This window comes from Ursus maritimus, unplaced genomic scaffold (assembly GCF_017311325.1).
Source record: "Ursus maritimus isolate PB19 unplaced genomic scaffold, ASM1731132v1 scaffold_12, whole genome shotgun sequence".
Classification (NCBI taxonomy): Eukaryota; Metazoa; Chordata; class Mammalia; order Carnivora; family Ursidae; genus Ursus; species Ursus maritimus.
This window is the reverse complement of record NW_024423564.1, coordinates 50,894,375-50,920,766: the sequence shown is the minus strand read 5'-3', so window position 1 is coordinate 50,920,766 and position 26,392 is coordinate 50,894,375. Positions and strand designations below refer to the sequence as shown.

At 42.1% G+C, this 26,392-nt stretch overlaps 1 protein-coding gene and 1 long non-coding RNA gene across 2 annotated transcripts in view; one reads left to right on the top strand and one right to left on the bottom strand.

The window, feature by feature from the left end:
- Positions 1-18,934, bottom strand: part of LOC103663052 — a 41,039-nt gene extending 22,105 nt beyond the window's left edge. The window contains exons 1-3 of the long non-coding RNA XR_568654.2: positions 18,848-18,934; positions 7,001-7,160; positions 4,963-5,003 (exon numbers count right to left, since the gene is read on the bottom strand). This is a non-coding gene — a long non-coding RNA (uncharacterized LOC103663052). The remainder of the gene's footprint in view (positions 1-4,962; positions 5,004-7,000; positions 7,161-18,847) is intronic.
- A 153-nt stretch (positions 18,935-19,087) lies between these two features.
- DNAJC6 (DnaJ heat shock protein family (Hsp40) member C6) overlaps positions 19,088-26,392 on the top strand; it is a 148,193-nt gene continuing 140,888 nt past the window's right edge. The window contains exon 1 of the mRNA XM_040627190.1: positions 19,088-19,273. Coding sequence (XP_040483124.1) covers positions 19,159-19,273 — 115 coding nt within the window. The 5' untranslated portion in view covers positions 19,088-19,158. The remainder of the gene's footprint in view (positions 19,274-26,392) is intronic.

The following is a 26,392-nucleotide window of genomic DNA, read 5'->3' as shown; positions in this document are numbered from 1 at the left end:
ATTATTGTATATCACAAATTCTCAAATGTAACATTTTTCTTTATAACAGCCTTAGAAATTCTTCAGTTTCATTTTGTGTAGTTCTTTTACACAAAGGCTGTTTCATAGTTCTTCTTTTAGTTATTTATTTATTTATTTATTTATTTATTTATTTATTTATTTATTTTTAAGATTTTATTTATTTATGTGACAGAGAGACAGCCAGCGAGAGAGGGAACACAGCAGGCGAGAGAGGAAGAAGCAGGCTCCCAGCGGAGGAGCCCAATGTGGGACTCGATCCTGAAACGCCGGAATCACGCCCTGGGCCGAAGGCAGACGCTTTAACGACTGCGCTACCCAGGCGCCCCCATAGTTCTTCTTTTAAATTTCTATGTGAAAGCACTTTTGATTTAAAAATTTTTGATATTTCTGGCATTTCACTGTGGTAAAAATGTTTTTTTGTATTCTACTTTTTGGAACTTTTGAACTTTTTTGTCAAGTTTTGGGACTCTCCATGAATACGTGAAAAGGAGGTGTGTTTTCTGCTATTGCACATCTGCATTTAAGTTATGGACAACTATAAAAGAGTTCAATTATATTTATTAAGTATTATGTCTGAGAAAAATGAGACTGTTAATCAGGATTACATTGTAATATATTAACATAAAATTATCTAATAACTTTTTAGATTTGTCTGTTGGAAGTCTGTACTTCTCAAATGCCTAAAAGGGGATATGCCAGTTAGCCAAAACTGGAAAAAGGAAGAAAATTTCTTATTTTACAGTTATCCTGAAGTGTTTTTCTTTTTTAATGCTCTGCCGCTTATTCCTTGGTTACATTTTTTCTGGAGCCAAAAAGACAGTTCAAAGAGCGATGTGAGGTTTTGTTTTTGCTTTTGATTTTACATTTTAAAAAATTATAGAAGAGATATGTGCTTAGTAAAGAAAAATGGGGTGGGGTATAAACTAATAATAGTCCCATTGCCCAAGTATAGCCATTGTTGATAGTTTGGTAATGTCATTCGAATTTCTTTTCACCTGTGTATGCATTTTCCTTACATAGAGTTGTAATGATAATTATTATGGATTTATATCCCTTTTTCTTGTTGGCGTTATAGGGAAAGAATTTCCATATATTAACATATTTTCTTCCTAAATACTGTTTTTAGTAGCTTCACACGTGGACATATCTATTCTTCTATAATTGGATGTTTAACTTTTTTGCTAAGTGGAAATCTGTTCTTCTAATTTATGAACAAGACAAATTGATATATAACATTCACATAATATGGAAAAATAAAAAATAGTGCCCATAATTCTTTAACCTAGAGGGTGAACTCTACTAATATCTTGGTTCCCAGTTTTCTGAGTATCTCTCTACTTACCATAAATGTAATCATAGTTTACTAATCTATAACCTTGGTTTTTTTTTAAACTCAGCAATGCTGTTAACAATGACAATGACAACAAAAACCCTCCAATCTTATTTTACACCAAATAATGATCTTGTGTAAGATGACAATTTTTTTTTGTTTCAAATTTGTATTATGAAAATTTCCAAACATATGTATTGGTAGAGAGAGAGAATGGTTCAATGCATCCCATGTAACCACCATCCATCTTCAACACTTATCAACTCTTGGCCAATCTTATTTCATTATATCCTCACCCATTCCCAACTCTCAGATTATCCGTGGTAGTTCATTGAACCCCGGGCTCAATGATGACTCAGAACTTCATGAAGTAGTGCACATTTTTCAAGGCCCTTTGCAATCTGGTCCTAACTTTCCAGCTACATCTCTTGCCACATCCCAATGAGCCCTATACTCAAGCTATTGTAAACTAAGATATGGCCGCATCATTCTTCAAACATGCCTTGCTCTTTTGGGCCTCTGTGTCTTTGTGTATGCTATTCCATTTTCCTGAAGTGTTTCTTCTTCTCTTCTCTGCATGTCAAACCTTCCTTTACCTTTCGTCCAGCTCACATCACCTTGTCCATGCAGGCTTCTCTAAACTCCTCCTCTGAATATTCCCGTACTGCTTTGTACTGCTTCTACTTTTGCCCTTATCACACTGCACATTCTGAGCAAGCACTCAAGCAGGGTGGGGGCCAGCCTGCCACAGGGCCTGATATGAGGGAAAAACTTGGTAAACAGAGTCCATTGGAAATTTTGAAAAGTATGGTTTAAGTTGACCTAACTATTAAAATCTATAATAGTATTAAAAGAAAATATAAAGTTTAGTTTTATAATACTGAAGTGTAAAGGCATTCATAAAATAAGATTAAGAGCCTTGGCTATAATAAAGACTTAAATTTTATGTACAGGAAGATACTCTAAAGAATTAAAAGAAGGGACTCCGGGTGGCACAGTCACTTAAGCATCTGACTCTTGGTTTTGGCTCAGGTCGTGATCTCAGAGCCATGAGACTGAGCCCCATGTTGGGCTCCACACTCAGCGTGAAGTCTGCTTAGGATTCTCTCTCTTTCTCCCTCTGCCCCTCCCACTCATGTGCTCTCTCTCTCTAAAGTAAGTTAAAAAAATCTTAAAGAATTAAAAGAAAAGTGACTAATGTGGAGGAAAATTTTACAGTATATATAATAGAGAGAATATTGATATCCTAATGGATAAAGGATCCTATAAATCAGTAAGAGAGAAACTCAATAGAAAAATGGGTGAAAGATATGAACAGATAATACACAAAAGAAACACAAATGGTAAATAAACATGTGAAAGCTGTTTAAACCTCTCATTTAGAGAAATAAAGAGAACAATGTAAACCATTTTTAACTATCAAACTCTCAAAATTAAAAATACTAATAAAATTCAGGATTGTGAGGTTGTAACGTAAAGGTAAACTCATATGCTGTCACAAGATATATAAATTGATAGAGTTATTTTGTAAGGCAAATTGCCAGGATGTATCAAATTAAAAATTCATATTCCTTTGACCCTCTTATCTCATTTCAAGGAATAAGGAATCTATTCTATAGAAATACATATGTGCACACGTTATATATATGAAGGATAGCCACTGAAGTCTTGATTGGAAGAGCAAAAACTGGAAACAACCTACATATCTTATAGTAAGGATATGGTTAAGTAATAAATAATAGATCATAATCTATACTTTTATGGATTACTAGGATTACTAGGCATTTATGGATTACTAGGCATTGGATTACTTTTATGGATTACTAGGCATATATATTGTTAATGAAAAATATGAACAATATGTAAATTATGATGCCATTTATGTAAAAAATACTGTGTGTGCATGTGGTGGATAGTAAGTCCATAACTCAGGTGTATAAGAAATAGAAGTTCTCGGGGTGCCTGGGTGGCTCCGTCTGTTAAGCTTCTGTCTGCCTTTGGCTCAGGTCAGGATCCTGGAATCCTGGGCTTGAGCCCTGAGCCAGGCTCCTCCTGGGATCAAGCCCTGTGTCAGGCTCCTCGCTCAGCGGGGAACCTGCTTCTCCCTCTCCCTCTGCCCTCCCCCTTCCTCCCCCACTCATGCTCTCTCTCTCTAGAATAAATAAATAAAATCTTAAAAAAAGAGAGAGAGAACTTTTATTATTATTATATAGTTTAGTCTAATTTCTGTTTTGAATCCCCACCTTATCAACTTTGTAGATACATTGTCAGTGAATTTGGAGTTTTCTGCAGGTCTGCATCTGAATTCCAAGGATACAGTCAAGGAGACAGCAGTCAGTCCACATCTAGTACTTCAGGTCATATGTCAACACAGGCATCTGATGAGATATTCATCTTCCTGTCTGATGCTTGGTCATCCAGTTTGCACAGGTGTTCCTGTCCTGTCAGTGCCAGAGGTTCTCCCTTCTACTTCACCCTGCCCATGGGCACAGAAATCATTCTTCAGGCCCAGGACTCATTTTGCTGCTTTTGCTCCCTACCAGAGCACTAGAGTGTCTGAGAAACTGTCTAAAGGCAACTTCTCAGGATATTGCCTCAGAGACAGGTCACTGAGCCCTTCATTTCACAACCCTCCAATACCTATAGTCACCATTTTCTTTCAGTCTCCCAGAGGAATAATACCCAAGGTGGGAGAGTGACTCGTGGGACATTCCTCTGTCCTCAAATCTACTTTTCTTATTATGTTTTTCCAAAGGCTTTGTATATGCTGGGATTCATCCTCATTCCAAGGGTTCAAGACTTTTGAAAAGCAAAGCCAGGGAAAGACCCTCACAATCCATATACTTGTTTTTTGTCTTCCTTCTCTCACCATGGCAGTGAGCACAAAGAGCCAAGATGTTGGAATTGGAGAGTTATGGCAAGGCAGGAATTTGGCTAATATTTCTAGATATTTTCTTGTGATATTTTTTACTTGTATTTATTCATATGTGGAAATGTAGAAGAAAGGTCTGGAAAGGTATATGTTAAATAGTTAACAGTGGCTGCCTCTGGAAAAGTCTGTGGAATGTGGGGAGCTTCAACCCTGCCCCGTGCCTGGAAGGAGACAGAGCTTTACCTTTGTGAACCCCATTAATGATTCTACACACCTCCAAACTAGAGGTTTGGAAAAAGTGGCATGTACAAGACAGACGACTCCTGGGGTGCCTGGGTGGCTCAGTTGGTTGAGCATCCAACTCTTGATTTTAGCTCAGGTCTTGGTCTCAGAGTCATGAGCTTAAGCCGTGTGTTGGGCTCCACTCTGGGTATAGAGCCTACTTAAAAAACAAACCAACCTAAAAATCCAACAGAGACTGTTCCTTTTCTTCCTTCAGCAAGCACTGATTCTTTATAAAGAGTGGGTGTCACTTCTCTTTCATCTCCAGACCAGGGATATGATTAATAAGTGATATATTCATCAAATGAGTTTCTGATCTAGATTTAATTTTCAATTGGATTCTTCAGTGGACCCAAGCCCTATTTTACCTCTATCATTTCAGACTCCTCCTGTATTGAATTTTGTTTTGTCACCAAAGCTGTTAGGGAGTAAAGTACACTGATACATTCTCTCTTACCGTGCTTGACTGTCTTTTGGTTCCAGTCTAAATGGGGAGACCTAAAATGAAAGAAGAGGGAAAGCAAAGAAAGGGTTGGATCCCATAGAACATGTGGTTCCAGAACAAGACTCTTGGCAAAAATCAGTGGAAGGGGAAACAGATTCATGTATGTGGAGCAAGGTCACACTTTTTTCATCATAGACAGGCCTGTCTTCTTGGCCTTGGATGCTTCTGTGACTTAGATGGAAGTAAAATCATATTTACTTTACAGCTGGGAGTGATCACTGTCTGGATAAAAGAATCAAGATTTCAAAAGACTTTGAGTCTAGATCAGAACAATAAATGCAATTTAATGGAAATGAATGCCAAGTCCCACATTTAAGTTTAAAAAAAAATCATTTGCAGAAGTATAGAATGGGAGGAACTTGGCTCAGTCACAATTGTTATGGAAAAAAATTTGAGATTTTAGATGACTCTACTCTAGACTCTACCCTAGCCTAATGTTAAAAAATCTCCCACTCCCTCAAAAACAACTGAAATAATCTTAGCTCCTATAATAGACATGTAGTATTTATTGTGTTCAGATTAATGGAGGTCATTATATCATTGTACTCAGCCCTGGAAATATTTCCAGATACAACATTAGTGAAAAATATGAACATATGTAGATTATAATGGCATTTATGTTAAAAATGTGCATATGTGTAGTAGATATGAACTTAGTCTTACATTTACATTTCAAAATTTAGCTGAGGAAGTAAAACCTTTGTAAGTTTTTAATGCACTTTTTAATATTTTTAAAAATGTTTAATGAATCCCTTCTTATAGCCATGTATCTTTGTAGACATTGAATATCCAGTATTTGGGCAGTATCTGAAATACTTGGGAAAATTCTGGGCTCTGCTTTTTATAAAGATGTTGTGAAAGAAGAAAATATTTAGAGAGTGAAAAGGGCATAGAAGGAGAAGGAGGGTGTGAAGGTGAAGGACCTGGTGAAGGGTGTGAAGGGCTGGGTGTGGGGAAGGGACAAGAGTGCAGATTTTTCAGATATCAAAGAGCTGTGATGAACGGCCCAAGGCAGAATTAAGGCATGTGACCAAATGCTATAAAAGAAGAGAAATCTAAACAAGGAAGGCCTATAACAGTTACAAGTATCCCATTATGGATAGAGCTGAGTTCCCACTGTGTTCCCTGCCAACTGGGGTGATGATGATGATAATGTGAACAATAATGGTTACTATTTGTTATTTACTAAGTGTTTTTCACACATGATCTCATTTAATCTTCACAACAGTGGGATGAGGCTCAGAGAGGTTAGGTAAATTGCCTGGGGTTTTAGTGACCACCCACGAGTCCACAAAAGAAGGGATAGTCCAGTATGTTTATATTTCAAACACTTTTTGCTCTCATCATTAAAATTTCTTAGCAAAATAATAGTTCTGCTTATTTGAGTATCCAGCATAGAGTTTAACAACAGTAAATGTTCAGTGTACATTAGTTGAATGAGAAAGAATCATCATAAATGGGCATGAAACACAGTGTGATAGGAATAGGTACTGAAAAGAAAAGGAAAAAAAAAATAGGCTTCAGAATAAAACACACGCAGCGTCCGTCATGGTTAGAGATCTTGAGATGAGCCCAATGGGCATGAAGCATGTTTCTGGAGTAGTGCTATCCAATAGAACTTTCTTCAATGACAGAAACATTCTGTAACTCTGCTGTCCAATACAGTAGCCACTAGCCACATGTGGCTATTGAGCCCTTGAAATATGGCCAGTTCAACAGAGAAGTGGATTTTTAAGTTATTTAATTGCATTAATTAAATGTAAATAGTCACACATATCTAGTGGATACGTGATTGGACAGTGTAGCTCAAGAAGCTTTGATTTCCCTTGCATCTCCGCCCATGCCTGCAAGACAGGTGCAAGCCTTGTCAACTGTGAGGGGACACACAAGGGTACAGTTGTGCTGGCAGATGCAGGCTGCTCACCCTGGACTCACCTGGGGGGTGTATCAGGCTCTTTGAGGGATCAGAGGCAGCATCAGCAAAACTTACTTCTCAGAGCAGCAGGAACTTCGATCACATTGGTAGGATGCCCAGGTGTCCCCAAGCAGATCAGCCAGAGGGCAGCTCCTTAGGGAAGAAGTCATGGCTGGAAGGCCGTGTGAGCTGCTAACGAGACGGGACTGCCTCCCCAGTCACTCAGTTATGATGACTCCCAAAGTTCACGGTCACCAAGTTCATGTGGAAAAAACAAAGACCAGGAAGGCTTATGGAATTTTAGGATACTTTAATGACCCTTTAGTGCATGCCATAGCTTCCCCTAACCCGGTCCATAAAAGGAGTCCCAAATCCATATCCCTCCTACTTCACCTTGTGCCACCTTCCGCATCTCTCACCAAGCTTTAGGCATCCAGGTCTTCTCTGTTCCCACCTACAATGCACGAAGTCCCAGTAACCACTGTGATTAAGAGTACAAACTCTATGGCCAGATCGCTGGAGTTCAGAGTCTTCCTTTGCCACTCATTAGCAAGGAATTAACATTTCTGTGTCCCAGTTTCTTCATTTGTAAAGTGAAAATAATAATTGTACTTACCTCATAAGGTTGCCAGAAGAATTAAATGCACGAATATGCAAAGTGTTTAGCTCACTACCTGACACATAAAATGATGCAGTGCTGGTTCTTATGAGTAGTAACTGTCTCCTTCCTACGTTAGTGTTTGTTTCCTATATCTTGAATATTTTCCCCTGGGACAACTGGTCATTCTGTGGGTCCCGAAGTTAATGTCATTTTCTTAGGGAGACTTTACCTCTTGTTGAGTTTTAATTATCACTCTCCCCACCCCAATTATATGTTCTAGCAGTGCTAGTATGCTGGGCTTTTCTTTCCCAGCACGTGTTCCACTCACATGATTATCTGTTTGGGTGATGGAGTGTTAAATGTCTTTCTCCTCTTTTGGACTGCAAGGTCCTTCAGTAAAAGAACCATACTTGTTCAGTTGTTTAGAGTTGTGTCCAGGGGGCTAGTGCAGTATGTGTTCAAGGTAGTTGTTTAAAGAAAGGAAGAATTTATGGAGGCGTGTCAGTATCGTAGAAGGCAACCCAACATTTTAAGTCAAGCTCATAGAATAAGCTCTCTCGAATATTCATATTGTCAAGACCCTCCTCCACTTTGCAAGACCTTTCACTCTATTCGCCCAGTTCAGTTTCTCTATTATCATTAACAACCCACAGGTGATAATAAGAAGCAGAGGTAGTTATTCATAAAAGAGGGAAACATTAACCACGAATGTATTTCAGGGAAATTTGTTCTTAGAGGTTACATCAAATAATCTTATTTGTTTTTCTGTGGCCCCTTGGGAGATGTTGATATACAGCTCCAGCTCATCTTCCCTTGGAGTGTCCATCTGGCATCATGTTGCCAGGGATAGCCCTTGGAGTCCAATATTTCTCTGTGTGCAGCCTCTGTAGGTGCATTAATAAGGATTCTAACTGCTCTAACAAACATCTGCAGGTCTCAGTGGCTGGACATGGCAAAGGTGCTTCTTGCTCACATCGCAGGCCAATGTGATGGATGGAGAAGGGGAGTGATTGGTTTCATGCACTCATTCAGGAGTCCAGACTGCCTCCAAATGGAAGCTCTACCATCATGCAGGACTTCAAAGTCAGCTACGGGATCCTCTGACTCCAGCCAGCCTATGCTTGAAGGAAGAGAGCTTGAAAAGGTTTCAGAGGCCAGGCCTCAACGTGGTGGATATCATTTCTCCCCCATTCCCTTGGCCAGACTCATCACATGGCCACAATCAACTGCAAGTTAGGCTGGGAAAGTAGTTTACCTGCTTGCCCAGGAAGGAGCGAAGTGTGGGCATTGGTGAGCACCAGCTATCTCTGTCACAAAAGTGATTTAATATGATAACAACAACACACAGCCAATAGAGTGGTGTTAAGAACTCTGATTTTAACCAAACAAGGGGAGCATGTACACATTTTAAGCTTCAAAAGCATACAGGCTTTTCCTGAAGGAATCACACCAAGATCCTAACTTGCAAAGGCACGCTCCAGCAGAAGAGGTGAGGTTTGTAAACCCACTGGATGAGGCTGCTATCCCATGAGTGGCAGCTGAGTCCTTAGTGAAGCCCACCTTATTCCCATTCACCTTTCACCACCCATTTTTAAAAACATATCTATTTTAGAGAAAAAGAGAGAGCAAGTGAGTGCCTGAGCAAGGTGAGGAGCAGACGGGGGAGGAGAGGGACAGCAGACTCTGTGCTGAGGGTGGGACTTGGCGTGGGTCTCTGCATGGTGCTCAGCCCCACAACCCCAAGATCATGACCTGAGTTGAAGTCAAGATTCGGATGCTCAATCGACTGAGCCACCCAGGCGCCCCTATCACCACCCATTTTAAAGCTGCCCTAACAAAGTCTTCTTTTTGCAATGGGCCCAACACTTGATACTATTTTTTTCTTCCTTATTATACAAGTTAAGATTCATCCAAAGAAAGCTTGAAAAAAAATAAAAAGAAATAGACATGAAGAAAAAAATCATTTATAATCACACAACTGGGTTGTCATTTTCAAAAAGGCTTCTGACAAGGAAATTGAAGAAAGAAGGGAGGAACCCCCAAATCACCCTCCCTCAGGCCCTGTCCATGATTCCCATGGCCCTGTCCTTTCTCTACCTTGAAAGCTTCCCAGCTACAAGTCTATAGGTAACCACTCACCCCATACTTCATTTCCCGTCCACTAAGGTATACATTTAAACTCTGAGCTATGGAGCAAAAATTTTCAGAACGTTCCTTTGCCCTTTGATAGATTTTCCAGTCTCCACACAAAAGCTCTTCTCTAACAGAAAAGAGTTGAGTACAAAAACCTTTTGTTACAGCATGTTTGTGTCCCTCAAAAGAGGAAGGTGAGGATTAGTATAGTCTGAGACATGCTTTATGTCAGACAAGTCTAGATGCTTTATAAAGGTGATTTCATATTTTATCTTCAAAGTATCCCCCTGAGACAGATATTATTTTCCCAATTTTACAGAAGAGAAAACCAAGGCACAGAGAAGCTAGTAAATCACCCAGGGTTACTCAGAAGTGATCCGTTCTGTTCCTTTGATCACTCTTCTCCACTGCCCTTAAGTTCCAGACATGATGGAAAAGATAGGGAAGGAGGATTTCTGGAAAAGCTCCTTGGAAATGGGGGGTTTTCTGGATGGAAATGGGGGGTTTTCTGGACTAGGTTGGGCTGCATATTAAGTTATAGGTTAGAAACATTTCTTGAGGGGCGCCTGGGTAGCGCAGTCGTTAAAGCGTCTGCCTTCGGCTCAGGGCGTGATCCCGGCGTACCGGGATCGAGTCCCACATCGGGCTCCTCCGCTATGAGCCTGCTTCTTCCTCTCCCACTCCCCCTGCTGTGTTCCCTCTCTCGCTGGCTGTCTCTCTGTCACATAAATAAATAAAAATCTTAAAAAAAAAAAAAAACATTTCTTGATCATCTCTGGCAGAGGATGTTTCTTCTCCAAGGCATCACCTCAATTCTGGCTTCTGCCTGGTAAGCCCAGCCCCTGGATACGTGTAATGTCTGTCCTGCCCTTCCAGCCTTGAGTGGTAGTGACTTTGTACGGCTGCTATTCTCAGCACTACGTCATGTTCACCACTCTCCTGTAGTAACATCCCTTTGTTCTGATGTAAAATTAAACCAGAATTAATATATCTTTATTGAGAACCACCTCCTTTCCAAGTCTGGTGCTGAGGGCAGAGAATCCCATGAATAATAAGCTGTGTGTCAGATGCAAAAATGGGGAGCTTAGTCTACGGAGGAAAGACAGATCTTCAAGCACATTTTTTCAATACAATACGGAAAGAGCCATGACAGAGCTATGCGTGAGGTCTTGTGGGTACACAAGATTAGGGTCAATTGGCCAAGCAAGAATAATGGCTGTCACACCTATGTCTCCTGTGACTTTTAGTCCATCTGTTCTCTGGAGGCCAATGAAAAATAAACCATTGTGTTTAGACTTTCAAGATCATTGATTCAATCCCTTCATTTTACAGAGAAGGATATGCAAGCCATGATTTCCTCAGTGTTTAATTTCCCTGCCCCATTTGTATCATCCTTCTATGCCCCAGAGAAAGAATAAGAATCTGTAGGATAAGAATCCCAACTATTCATTTCCTAGTTGCATAACTGTGTGGTTAGTTAAGCTTTCTCTGCCCCAGTTTCTTCATTAATCAACACAATAGTAATCATTCCCGTCATTGGCCATTGACTCCATTTTACTCAAGAGGAAAAGTGATAGCCTAGTAGCAACCAGACTCTACCTGATTCCTCACCCCTGCCAGCTCCCAACCTCCTCTTCTTCAACAGCAGCCTTCCTTGCTCTCTCCACTCCATCCGCTCTTGTCTCCTGCTGTTCCTCAAACCTACCAGACTCAGACCCAATGCAAGGCCTTTACTCCTCTGTTCCTTCTACCTGGAATGCTCTTCCTCAGGTACCTGCTTAGTTGACTTCTTTCTCTTCCTTCACGTCTTTGCTCAAACTTTCTCTCTCAATCAGGTCTACTGTGATTACCCTATTTAAAACTGCAACCTGGGGTGCCTGGGTGGCTCAAGTCAGAATTTTGATTTCAGCTCAGGTCTTGATCTCAGAATCGTGAGTTCAGACTCCACTTTGGGCTCCATGCTGGGTGTGGTGCCTATTTAAAAAAGAAACAAAACTCCCCCAAACCGCAACCTACTCCTGCTCCTCCTTCCTGGACCAACATTCCTAGTCCCCCCATCCTGATCTATTTTTTCTTTTACCCATACACTTATATCTTTGGTCAAACTTCAAAGCTTACCTACTTATTTTGCCTATTGTTTATTATCTGTCTCTCCCATCCTCCAATAGAATGTAAGCTCCATAGAACAGGAATCATTATCTGATTCATTCCTCATGAATCCTAGGAGCATTGAATAGTATCTGACATACAGTAGGTGATTAGCTGATGCTTATAGAGTGCTATAAATAGATAAGTCACGTTTGTAAAGCCCTTAGCACTGTGCCCAGCATGGAGTATTAACAAAAATAATAGCTCACACGTATTTATTGCTAGGTGCAGTTCTGAGTCTTTTTTTTTTTTTTTTAAAGATTTTATTTATTTATTTGACAGAGATAGAGACAGCCAGCGAGAGAGGGAGCACAAGCAGGAGGAGTGGGAGAGGAAGAAGCAGGCTCATAGCAGAGGAGCCTGATGTGGGGCTCGATCCCATTACGCCGGGATCACGCCCTGAGCCGAAGGCAGACGCTTAACGACTGCGCCACCCAGGCGCCCCCTGAGTCTTTATATATAATGACTCATTCAGTCCTCACAACAGACCTAGGAGGTGAGCCCTATTATCTCCATTTACAGATGAGAAAATGAGGTGCAGAGATGTTAATGCAATTTGCTAACATTACTCTTCAGTAAACTGTAGAGGCAGGACAGGGTGGCACCAGAGTCATTGCTTTTAATAGCCATGCCATATACCTCTCTCAACAGACATCATTTATATTTTTAGGTCAATTTAAAAATGAATCAGCATTTTTGAGGGGCTGAATTAGTACTCTAACAAGGCACATTATAGTAACATTCTATTGCATGAGGTAGGCACACAAACTCCACTCTGGACTTTGTACTTCTTTTCAATTTCCCACCTCACCCCATCTTCGCGCCCGCCATTTGCCGTGACAAGTCTGCATCTTAGGCAATGGATTCAATCCACCCTCATCCAGGCACAGATTTTGCAGAAAGTGAAGTCCAGAGGTTTTTTTCCCTTTAAAGTTCTGAGATATTGAAAGTCAGTGCACCGTTTGTTAATAAAACACTTGCTAAGTAACTTATTAGATTTTTATAGACAGAGTACATTCACACGTGCTTTCATGGAATCTCTACGTTCCAGGATAATTGGAATTACCCTATTGTGAACAGGGTAAAGCAAATATTATCCTCAATTTACAGATGAGGAAAGTGAGGCTCAGAGGAATTATGTGACTTTTTCAAGAGCACTAAAATGACAAGTAAACTAGATTCAGCCCAGGTCTTTGAGGCCAAGCCTGGTGCTCTTTTCATATTACTCAGTGGGAGAGAAAATCAGAAGATTTAGTTTGAGCACCGAAGGTGCTCAAAAAAGGTTTCTTATGGTTTTAATCTATGATATTATAGTTTTGCCCTCGAATGATTACCCCTATCTGTGCCCATTTCCCCATTTCATGGGCCTCTTGCAAAACCCCAATTTCCTGAGGGTAAGCTGATCGCTAATTAGGAGACCCTGGGCATTCACCTGCTGGTTGGGGTTATTCTTTGGCAGGTGGGGGCCCAGGCTAGCTTGTCCCTGAAGATGACCTCAAATAATTCTGCCCTCCTTGTACAGGCCTGCCAGGTCCTCCCATTAAGAGGTAGAGCTTATGACTTCTCTCTAGAACAGTTGAGCCTGTGACTGATTTGACTAATAGAATGTGCAGGAAGCACTTTTTGGGAACATTTGTGCCAAGGCATCTGGGAACTTTTCTCACAAGTCTTTGTGAGAAGCCCAGCAGTTTCAGCTTCCTCCCTTTTGGAACTCAGCCACTGTCTTGTGAGGAAGTCCAAGCAACCATGTGGAGAAGAATTGAGACTCTTGGCTGAGCACTCAGCTGACAGCCAGCACCATCTTGGTAGCTATGTGGGTGAGCCACCTGAGAAGCTGACCTTCAAGCCCTGAACAACCCCAGATGACATCCTGTCGAGCAGAAATGAGCTGTCGCCTTTGAGCTCTGCCCAAATGGCAAAATAAATGATTCTTGTTGTTTTAAGCCATTAAGTTTTGGGGTGATTTGTTATGCAGCAAAAGATAATTGAAACTAATTTCTTGGAAGCCCTGAAAACATTTCACACAAGCAGTTTCTCCTCCTCTTACACAAGGTCCCACTGCTGAAAATGTCATGGCTGGGATCCTTTAGGTATCACTCCTTAAATCTTGACTATACCATAATGCTGTACACTTGGAGAACTTTAGATTGAAAAATAAGTTTAAGTGGAGACTGCCCTTAATTGTTTCCTACACTAATAATAGCACTGCCACTAGGGTAACGAGAAACCACCATTAATTCTAATGGTTCCAAAGACAACCCGAGATGTCTTTAGGGTAGACAGTTTCATTCATATTCTGGAGCTTTCTGTAAGGGAGGATGGGCAACAAGACCTTTTTATTTCTTTCTCCATAGATACATACACACACATTTATTCATTGCAAAAAAAAAAAAAGATGCCATTCTTTTAAAATCCATCATTGACTCTCTAAATGGACACAGTATTATAATAAACTACCACTTATTTTGCCTGTTGGGTCCATCATGTAATAATAAAGCATTGCAACCCTCTGAGGTAGGAGCTGTTTACTGTCTCCATCTTACAGAAGGGGAAACTGAGACTTAGATAAGCTGGGCAAGTTGGTAAGTGGCAGAGCTAGGATTCACACAGCTCTGCCTATCTGGAGAACCTAGGTTCTTTCTACCAGCCCCTTCTCCCCTTCACACACACACACACACACACACACACACACACACGAGAATCTTGCATCCCATTGACTTTGAGGACTGTCATTCATATTTCTGGACTTAGCTCTGTAAACACAATGACAGGAATGGAATTCAAGGTTTCTTTCCTTTTTGTTTTTTGTTTTGTTTTGTTTTGTTTTCCTATGCCCAGTGATCCAGATGTACAAATAAGTGGGCTTGTTTTACATTTTTGACATTTGAAAAAAAATTCCATGTTGCTAGTGCTCATGAATGTGCCTTAGGGTACTTGGGGGTTTCTACTCAGAAGATCTTCTTTCAGGCTGCATTCTTTTCCCATGGACCCCAGGGACTGTGGAGAAGGCTCCCCACTGGATCTGCCTGGAGCAAGCTGTGACTGTGGGAGCCAGAGGCTTTTGGACTGGTTTCAGCTCTGAGCTGGAGGAGTGCCATGAAATCACATGATGTTTGGACTAAAAGGGCAAGCCAAAGAATGTCTCTCTCATCCTGCCCTGGCCTGTGAAATCCAAGTAGTGAGCAAATAGGCCCCTCCAAGTTGCTGCTTCAGTCCACTGGACATGCGAGGGCAATGGAAGAAAAAGACGAGTCTCTAAGCCAGGCCTACTGGGGCTGCTATCACTTAGCAAAATCCCAAAACCAGTTAGTGAGAGTCAGGACATACAGGGAAAGGTGGTGGCAGATCCCAGAAGGAAAGTTTTAGATCCTCTGGTTAGATCCCCTACACTAAAGAGAATGAGGGTGGTGGTGGTGATGAAAATAGTAAGCTAAGAGGAGAAGGGACATAACAAATATTTTATAGACCATTTGGGTAACCAGGACTAGATTCCAGGTGTCCTAACCCCAAGGCCAGGTAGGAAGACCCAGGAGCAGAGGGCAACCCTAGTCTAGGGTATTAGTTGGTGGCACGTGGCCACTATTTCTGAGCAGTGTTATTAATTACATCACTTGTTCTAGGGCCTATGTCTTCAGACTTTAGTCTGGATGCCATGGAGAATAAAGGTTGGTAGAGAAGAAAAGTCAGCTTATTGCTGATAGAGAGAGAGAGGATACTCTCAATTTCTATTCTCTTCCCAGTCTCTTCCACTTTCCTTCCTTATTTCATATCTTACGATTCTTCTGGATTAGAGAAAGAATAAAATAGGGCTTCCCTATAATTAGAGTGTCATTTATCTAGACCACTAAGGGCCTCATACCAAACATTTAGCCTTCACTGACCTACCTGGGTCTCTGTGCTTCTGTCACCTTTGAAGTCCTCCCCAACACCTACCAGATGATCCTTGGCTTCCTATTGTGATCCAGGAGTCATGACATGGTTGAGTGTAGCCATGAAGGCATGGATCTATATTGAATCCTGGCCCAACTTTCTTTTAGATATTGGAACGAATGATATCAAATTGTAGATATGGAACTTTTTTAAAAAATTAAACTTATTAAAAAAATGATTATAGGTTTACATGCAGTTGTAAAAAATAAAACAGATCCCACAATCACTTTTACCCATTTTTACATAATGGGAACATTGTGTGAAACTATAGTCTAATATCAAAACCAGTATGTTGACATCAGTACAGTCAAGGTACAGAACAGTTCCATCACCACAGGGTTCTTTGTGTTGCTCTTTTATAGGCACAACTTTCCCCCTCTTTCCTGGCAACCTGTTCTCAATTTCTATAACTTTGCCATTTCAAGGAAGTTATATAAATGGAATCATACAGTATGAAACCTTTTGGGATTGGCTTTTTTTTAGTCAACACAATTCCGTGGAGATTTCTGTAGTTGCCTATATCGATAGTTTGTTACTTTTCATTGCTCAGTATTATTGTGGGGTGTGGAGGTACCACAGCTTGTTCAATCATTCACCCATTAAAGGACATCTGGGTTGTTTCCATTTTTGGCCATTAGGAATAGAACTGTTATGAACATTCGTGTATACAGTTTTGTGTGAACATAAGTTTTCCTTATTTCTGGGATATTTACCCAAGAGTGCAATTCCCGGTCTCATAGTAGTTGTTTGTTGAGTTTAATAAGAAACTGCTAACCTGTTTTCCAGAGTATCTGTACCATTTTGCATTCCTACTAGCAATGTATGACTGATCTAGTTTCTTCTTGTACATCCTTTCCAGCATTTGGTGTTGCCACTATATTTCATTTTAGCCTTCTGATAAGGTGTGTAGTGATATCTCATTGTGGTTTGAATCTGTATTTTCTTAATGGTTAATGATGCTGCATATCTTTTCATGTGCTTATTTGACATCTGTATATCCTCCTTAGTAAAACATCTGTTCATGCCTTTTGCATATTTTCTAATTGGATTTTTTTAATGTTGAATTTTGAGAATTCTTTATTTATGATAAATACTAGTCCTTTGTTAGATATGTGGTTTGCAAGTAGTTTTGCCCAGTCTGTATGTAGCCTATCTTTTCATCCTCTTAACAGGGTCTTTCACAGACCAAAAGTACTTAATTTTGATAAGGTTCGATTTACCAATTTTTCCTCTTATAGATCATGCTTTTAGCAACATGTCTAAGAACTCTTTGCATAGCTGCAGATTCTAGAAGATTTTATCCTATTTTTCTAAAACTTTTATAGTTTTATATTTTATACTTAAGTTTGCAATCTATTTGACTTGATTTTTGTATAAAGTATGAGGTTTAGGTTAAGGTTCAATTTTTGGCCAATGGACATCCAATTGTTCTCATATCACTTGTTGAAAAAGCGATCTTTCCTCCATTGGATTGCTTTCACACCATTGTCAGAAATCACTTGGGCACATTTATGTGGGTCTATTTCTGGGTTCTTTATTCTGTTTCATTGACCTATGTGTCTATCCCTCTGTCAACATCACACTGTTTTGATAACTATAGAGTAATATCAAGTAGAGTGATTCTTGCCATTTTATTTTCTTTTTCTATGGACTTAGAACTTACGTTTTTTACCATTTTACTTGGGAATAAATTTCAAACTTATAGAAAGTTGCAAAAATAACAATAGTACGAAATATACCCATGTACTCATTATCCAGATTCACCAATTATTTACATTTTGCTGCATTTGCTTTATCACTTGCCCCACCCCAATACTTTTATCAACCATTTAAAGCTAAGTTGAATGCATCATGGCCCTTTATTCCTAAATACCTTAATGTGTATTTCCTTAAAATAGGGTTATTTTCTTACATAACCACAGTACAAGCAGGGGTGGGGGAGAGGCAGGCAGAGGGAGAAGCAGGCTCCCCATTGAGCAGGGAGCCTGATGGGGAATGGAGGGCCTCTATGGGGGGGGGGGGGAGGCGGCTGGACTCATGCTCTATCCCAGGACTCTGGAATCATGACCTGAGCTGAATGCAGATGCTTAACCGACTGAGCCACCCAGGTGCCCCTCTTTAGCCTTCTTTAATCTAGAATATCTCCACAGCCTTTCTTCATCTTTATGACATTGACACTTTTGAAGAATACTGAACCAGCCCCACTTTTAAAGTGCAGTCCTTACTTGGGGTTTATCTTAGATTTCCTTATGATTAGATTCAGGTTGTTGTGCATTTGTGGCTAAACTATTACAAAGCTGATGTGTCTTTCTCTAGTGTAACACGTCTGGAGGCACTCACATTTCATCTGCCTCCATTTTAATTTTGATCACCAAGTGAAGCTCTTGTGTGATATTTGTTTGGGCCTTAAAAAATGGCAATTTCATGATCCCACTCGACATATAACCTTTATTAAGGTTTTATATGTATAACCTGCCCTCCCTGGTTTCTTTTTTTTACCTGTCAAGTGTGGATTAATAATTTCTCTCCCATGAGTGTCATTGGGAGGGTTAAATAAGGTAATGTATGTACAATCTGACACATAAAAAGCACCCCATAAATACTGGCTACACTTATTGCAGCCAGCAAGTGTTAAAGGATCTTGGTTTGGATCTTCCTCTCAGACACTCCAAATTACAAGCAAAATCACGACAGAGACAACATGGTGGGGGCAGCGGCAGCCTCAGCTCTGCCATTTCGGGTTCCTCAACGAGAAGCCGGGAAAATGCCTCCCACCCCACGGGTGGGTGCTGTGAGGTTTAATGGCACGTAGGTAAAAGTGCCTGGACATAGACTGGGTTCTCAAATAATTATTAGTGATTCATAAGCTGTTGTATGAGCAAGGTAGGAATATCTGTCAGACTTAACAATTTAAAAATATATATATATAATGTGGGATTCTGAGGCAATAGCAAGGTATTAAAAAATATGGTTAGCCCAGAACTTGGGAACTGTCACCATTTAGCCCCTATGGGCAGATGACTTCACCTCTCGGAGCTTCAATTTTACCATTTGTAATTTGGGGCGCCTCCCCGGGGATCCCGGTGTTAATTACTGATGCCTAGCAGTACCTGGCACTCCACCGCCGTCTTCTGAATGAAGGACGGGGACGGAAGCGTTCACCTGCACAGCTGCCTGGCGCTCGCGAGCTTCCTTGAGGGGCGCCTCACGGCAGCGTCCACGCCTCGGCCGCCCGCACCCGCGCGCTGGGCGCGAGCAGACGCCCCCCCGCCCCGCGCCAGCCCCCGGCCGCAAGCTCCTCCCCCGGCGGCCGCGTCCACCCCGGCGACCGCCCGGCACCAGCAGACGCGCGGCGGCCGGGAAGCGCGAGGCCACCCTCGGGCGGCGGCGGCGGCAGCGGGGGAGGGGCGCGGGCGCACAGATGGGAGCAACTGAGAAGGGCGGCAAGAAGAGCCGGAGGCTGTTTTCTTCTCTGCGGCCGTGGAAGGCGACCCGGCGGCTGTGGAGGACGCGCTCGGCTCCCAAGGCGGCGCAGGGTGAGTGTGGTCGCGGCCGGGGGACCTGTTACCGCGCGCGGCGGGCGCGGACCCGACTGCAGGGGTCCGCGGTGGCTCCCGCAGCCAGAGGCGGCATCTGGAGCCCACCTCTCGGCCCCGGGGACCTGAGGGCGGGGGCGGCGCGGCCTGGATGTCCAGCCTGGCCCGGGCGACCCTCCATCCTGACCCTCGGCCCCTGTGACAAGACCAGTCCCTCAAGCTCTCGCGCGGCTGCTCACCAAACTACTGGGGCCGGTCTCGGTGGCACTGTCCCCTTTCTCCTAATACCCCTTGGCCCCTTAAGCATCTCTCGTTGGGCCAGGTGGTTGCAGCTTGTTTTCTGCAAAAGCCCCTGTCTGTACGTTTGACTCTGGGCACAAGGAATTCAGGCTGCCTCCGGGACACAGTCTACTCAGGTTTGCGTCCCGCCCAACACCTGGCCGGTTGCCTGCAATGCAGTAGCCATTGGGGGGAATGAATCTGGACCCAAGTCTACCTTCAGGGTCTTCCCCATGTGGACCCATCCCCTTTCCAACCTGTTTGCGGTGATTCCCTGTTATCTCTTAAGGTCTGGTCACAATAAACTACTTCCCAAACACAGTACACCCTGTCCCTGCCATGGCCTTAACTCACGTTTATTCAACCACTGATTCACTCCATTCACTCCTTCCACAATTTGTATTGAGCTCTTCCCGTGTGCCAGGGCCTGGAGTGAACAAGATAGGCAAGGCCCAGCTCATGGCACTTCTTCTAGAGGGGGAAATAGACATTACACACATAAGATAGGTAAACATCCCTGTTACAGATTGTTGTGTGTGCTGGGAAGGAATCACAGTGTGCTGGGAGAGGAAAAAAGGCAGAGGCACCCTGGCTTACACGGCAGATGGGCAGGGAAGACTTCTCTGAGGCAATGTGGTTTAAAGCAAGACCGGAAGACTGAGTAGGAGTTACTCCAGCATGGAGTCTGGGGAGGGCATTCCTGCCAGAGACAGAAACAAGTGGAAAAGGCTCCCCGTGTGCCTGAGCTTAGCAAGGGGAAAGTGAGGGAGGCAGGGCCTGGATCAAGATCCGGGTAGGACATGACGAGGGGGAGTTTGGATTTTATTTCTCAAGTGAGCTGGAAAGCTACTGAAGTGTTCTCAGCAAGGATGTGATATGATCTGCGAGCTCACTGCCTTGTGTGTATTTGCAATGGCCATGCTTTCGTCTCTTAGCTTACCCCTCCATCAGAGATGCACGAATGCCATTTCCTCGGTGAAGGCTTTCCTGGGGTTTCTGCCACCTGTAACCTCTTTTTCTGTAGGGCGTCTGTCACTGCTCATCTGGTATTATAGATTCCATGTGGGCAGGTTCTCATCTATTTCATCTTTGCATCCCCTACTAGGCTATGTCCAGGCTTGGTACTTTCTAGATACCTGTTTGCTAGAAAGAGAGAGAGAGAGAGAGAGAGAGAGCATGTGTGTGTGTGTGTGTGTGTGTGTGTTTCCTGTCTTGTCCTTTCCATCTGTTTCTATCATCTGAGGATTCTTTTTCTGAGAAGCTGACATGCCTTGATTTCTAAAATGGCCGACCTGATCCGGGGCAGAAGCTACACTGCACCAGGGCCCTGTCACCGATATAGTCCTCACCGACCACCCCCCCCAACCTCCGCCACAGGATTGTTTTGAAGATTAAATGAATTGATGAGTTAAATGAGTTAATAATTGTAAAGTGCTGTCACATAGTAAACATTCTAAAACTAAATTTGACCAAAAGCAAGAATGATCTTTTAAATATTTATTTATTGAGTTAGAAACAAGCTTTTCTATTGTTGGTAGTTAGACGAAGGCTTGGTATTGTCATCTCGCTGGCTTTCAAAGAATGTGTTATTACTTTTAGTCAATGAACAATTAAATTCCTTCCCCACTGCCGTTGAACTGTTGCTGAACCTTAGTAGGTCCGAAGGCTAACCACCCTCTTACTTTAGCTTGCCTGGGGAGTTGACTAGAAGGCTCACTGCAACAAGTATTCCTTGAGTGATAATTACATGCAGAATGTAATTCCAGGTATTGTGTGAATGTTTACAAAAGAGGACTAAGTAGATATTTCTACTGTAATAAAATGGGTTAGAATAAGTCTCTAGTTCTATAGTTTTTAAAGGAGTTCTCTATTCTGTATACAGTTGTCCTCTCTTCTCTTTTTCTGTCCTAGAGGTCACCCATGGTTTCTTGGAACCCACTGCCACACCACACCTCTTTCTTTTTATTTTTTAAGATTTTATTTATTTATTTGTCAGAGAGAGAGAGACAAGCAGGGGGAATAGCAGGCAGAGGGAGAAGCAGGCTCCTGCTGAGCAAGGAGCCCGAGGCAGGACTTGATCCCAGGACCCTGGGATCATGACCTGAACCAAAGACCGACGCTTAACCAACTGAGCCACCCAGGCATCCCCACACCTCTTTTTTCTTTTTTCTTTTCTTTTTTTTTTTTTATAAAGATTTTATTTTTTGACAGAGAGAGAGACAGCCAGCGAGAGAGGGAACACAAGCAGGGGGAGTGGGAGAGGAAGAAGCAGGCCCATAGCGGAGGAGCCTGATGTGGGGCTTGATCGCATAACACCAGGATCACGCCCTGAGCCGAAGGCAGATACCTAACGACTGTGCCACCCAGGCACCCCTCACACCTCTTTTTTCTTAAGTAGAGTCATGGTTGCTCACTATTTCTGTACTTCTTCTCTCGTACAACCTGGGAATAAGGCCATTACAATGTCTTATGTAAATGGTACCTTACAGTTTGTAGAATAGGTCAACTACAAGATCTTGTTTCAATCATGACAGCACCCTGGAAGGAGGGAGGGCAGATGGTGTTTATTTCTCCCATTTTATAGATGAGGAAGGTGAATTAAGAGACAGAGTAACTTGCAGGAGGTCATATGACTGGTGAGTGGCAGACTCAGGCCTGATTGCCCATACAGCATTCTTTCTGCCACATCTCCCTGCACAAAATAAACATGTTCCAAAATCTATACTCATGGAAAGAAGTAAAATTAATAAATATTATACAATGAAAGAAATCCATATCCCTATTTTGTTTTTCTTTTTAAAGGTGGCCTGATTTTCACATAATGATGGGACATCATCTTGTAAGTGATAGACACCAATTTGGGCATCTAGAATCATGTGCTTTGGTGCCAGACTCTGATTTGAATCTGCCTTTAGTAAGTGGCACAGTAATAAGCTGTGTGATCTTGGGCAAGGTGCTAAATCTTTTTAAAACTCAGTTATATGTCATATATAAAATAGAGATGATAATTCCTATGTCACAATGTTACCATGATGATTAAGTGAGTTAATGTATATAAAGTGCCTGGTACACAGTAGCTTACAAGGTGGTAGTTATTATTTTTTTAATATTAGTCCAGATAGTGTACCATATGATCACATCCCAACAGTGGTTAGTCCCAGGGCTGGAAGGCTCAGTAACCTATGGGAATAAAACATGGTTGGGAAGCTCCTTAGGGGCAGCTGTTCCTTCTGTACTAACCAGAAGGTTTTTCACATCATCCTTTTTGTTCCCACCTTTTTTTTTTCCACCAGGAGTCTGCAAGTAAGAAATAATTTAGCTTTTGGGGACTCTTGGCATCCTTTCAGCCTAACACTGTGTCCTGAATACAGCAGACGCTCAATAACTATGTTTGTAATGAAAAGATCCTTTAGGAAATCCTATCTATCTACCTATCTATCTATCTATCTATCTAGAGCCAAAAGATATATATATTTCAGAATGTATCTGAAATTTACTCTATGATCACTTGTGACTGTAGGTAGGATAAATACTTAGAAGGACAATTACTGGGTTAAAAGGAAATGCTTTTTTATTATTTATTTATTTTTAAAGATTTTATTTATTTATTCGACAGAGATAGAGACAGCCAGCGAGAGAGGGAACACAAGCAGGGGGAGTGGGAGAGGAAGAAGCAGGCTCATAGTGGATCCCGCAACGCCGGGATCACGCCCTGAGCCGAAGGCAGACGCTTAACCGCTGTGCCACCCAGGCGCCCCAGGAAATGCTTTTTTAATCTGGAAAAATAGCTGACCTCCATACATTTGTGCTAATCTAGTTCCTACCTGTCGTGTGTGCGATTCTTGATTCCTTACATCCTTGCCAATACTGAGTACTGTCAGACTTTGTAATGCTTGCCAATTTCATGGGTGTGAAATGGTACTGCATGGTTGTTTTATATTGACTTTCCTTAACGCATAATGAAGTGAAGATCTTTGTACATGAATATTGGCCATGTGTGGATAAGGCCTATGCATGTCTTTCCCCATTTTTTGTTTTAACTTGATGGTTTGTCTTTTTCTTATCCACTTACAGTTCTTTCAATACTCTGGATACTAATAATTTGTTGGCTTATATGTCCAAACAACTTTAAAAATATACCTGAGCATGTCAGCTCTTCCAAATGGGAATGTGAATAAGCTGAGCCCAGTGGAAATTAATGCCCTCAAAACTTCCAACCTTTCTAGATAACTATATTTTAGACAAATATCAAAGCTTTTAGGTTATGGAGAAGGGAGTGAACAGTTGGTGGAAGTATTTTGGAAGAAGTAGATCTTGAAACAACAGTAGAAACCTGGCCCCAAGTTTCTCCCACCAGAAATTACCTCCCCCAAATCCTGGTGGGCAACAAGCCCTTTCCCGAGCTGCAGTATTCCCTGGAAAGACAGAGATTGGAACTTGATCCAGTCTCCATCGGCAGATGGTGCTTTCCAGGACAAGTTACTTGGAGAGGAGGACAGGTGATCTGTGGTTTAATCTTTCACTGCCAGTTTCTAACCGTATACCCCTAAAAATAAATTACATTGAGTGGAAATAATGATTACTAATGAGGGATATTGAAAAGATCAAATGAGATCATAAATATGAAAGACCTTTGTATATACAAGGATATTTGCTAGGCTCTGTGAAGTGACCAACACTGTGCCAGAGTGGGAAGAACTCATCTTTAGGGCCTATTCCTTATTATTATTCCCATCTGTTCTGCGTACAGGTGCATGATTGTTAAACAGTAGTTCTCCAAGTGTGGTCTCCAGACTAGCAGCATCGACCTCTCCTGGAACTTGTTAGAAATGCAAAGTTTGGCCCCCACCTCACAGCTACCAAATCAGAAACTCTGGAGTTAGGGTCCAGCAATCTGTCCTCAAAAGCCTTGCAGTAATTCTGTTGTATGCTAACGTTTGAGAACCACTGGCCTAGTGGGACGTGCAAAGGCTTTAAAGTCAGCAAATGTGGGTTCTAAAAGTTTAACTCTCTCATTTGCCAGCTTATGGCATGAGCAACTTACTAGGCCCCCTTGGGCTTACAAGCTCTCATCTATAAAAGGAAGATGGTATCACCTCCCTCACAATGTTGTTTTGAGAACAAAGTATCCTAGCTCTGCTACTTTTTAGCTGTGTATCCTTTGGCAAGTCACTTCTCCTTTCTGCCTCATTTTTCTCATCTAAAAAAGATGGAACGGCAAGAGTTATCTCATATGCACTGTTTACTCTGTGCCAGCCATTGTCCAAAACCTATGCATATTTTTATTTTATTCTGACAGTAACCTTGTTTTGCCATCTGTTTTACCAATGACAAAATTGAAGCACAGAGAGGTTAAGTAACATTTCCAAAGTTATACAACTGGTAAACTGGGATTCAAACCCAGGGAGGGTGCTGTGAAAGTCTTTGCTTTCAACAGAATGCTTGGCAAATAAGTTCTCAATAAACATCTGAAGATGATGATAAGAAGAGTGCCTGGCACAGAGTACGTACTCCATGTATCAGTTCCCTTCCCTTTGCCTTGTAGCGCGGCTTCATGGGAGCCTCTGCAGCTTTTCTTATACTCATGCTGCCCTGCTGTGTGGTGACCCGCCTCACAAAACTTCCTCCACCCCCAGGCAGCAATTTTTCTGTATTCATCTCCTTTATGGCCCCTCGGATGCTCTGAGCAAACCATACAGAAGCTCGGTGGGATGGAGGAAGATGAAGAGAAGCCACCCTGCTGTCACTACCTCAGCATGTTTTGGGAATAACCAGCTCAGCTAGAAGAGGGTCAAGGCCAGTCACTGAAAGGTCATTAGGTCTGCCTAATTTGGGACATAGCCTTCAAACCTCTTTTGCTCTCAAATTTCCAAGAGAATGTGAAAGCTCTTTTTTGCTCGGTTCTTCTTCAGTGTAAAATTTACAGCTGGGAAGTTGAACCCACAATATTAACAGCAGCATTTTTTCTTTCGTTTTTGTTTTACAAGGACAATACAAAGACTTATTCTTTTTCAGTTCAGGGTTTCACTCATTGTTCTTGAAAATTCTGTTTGGTTTTGCTCTCAAGATGGCCTCCTTTCTGGGCATGACTCACTGGTCTAGTGACTCAGAAGTGGCATCAAACAAGACAAGGACTGTGCAGAGCTATGAAAGGACTTGGTGGCCAGTGGAGCCTGTTTGAGCTTTCGCTAAACCCAGCTATTGACATAGGGCATCATTTCCCTTAATGGGTGTTTACAGAGGTCCTTGATACCAGTTTCTTTGAAGTGTGGGGTCTGTCGGAGACACTGCTTAATTTCGGAACACTCCAAGGCTTGAGCCCATTGTGGTCCCTCGACTGGGTGGGGCCTTGAGGTTTACTGTGGGGCAAGACAAGGCTTCCGAGAATCCACCTGACCCTGCTTGGAATGGCCCCAGAAGCAGAGGTCTAAGGCTTTTGTAAATATTGTAGCAGGAGGGAAAGAAAAGGCTCTTTTTTTTGAAGACGACTTCAGACTTCTTTCCACTTAATTAAAAACAACAACAGCCAGTCAATTAAGGATGAATAGAGATGAATAGATATGTGATAACACAAATATATCAAAACATGGTCAAAGATGTTCGTCGTGCAATGCTTCCAACTTTCTGTATGTGTGAAACTTTTCACAGTACAATGTTGGGTAAAATGTAGGTACCCCTAGAAATGACCACACTCTTGAAAACAATTGGCTTCCTTTTTAACATAAATGGCAGCCCATTTCCCACTTCCTCTCTCCTCCCAGACTTAGTCTTTTTTCCTGGGAAGCCTACTTGATTAAAGCTCACCTCCTGGAGTGAGGCTGGCGGGGGGGGGGGTGTAAC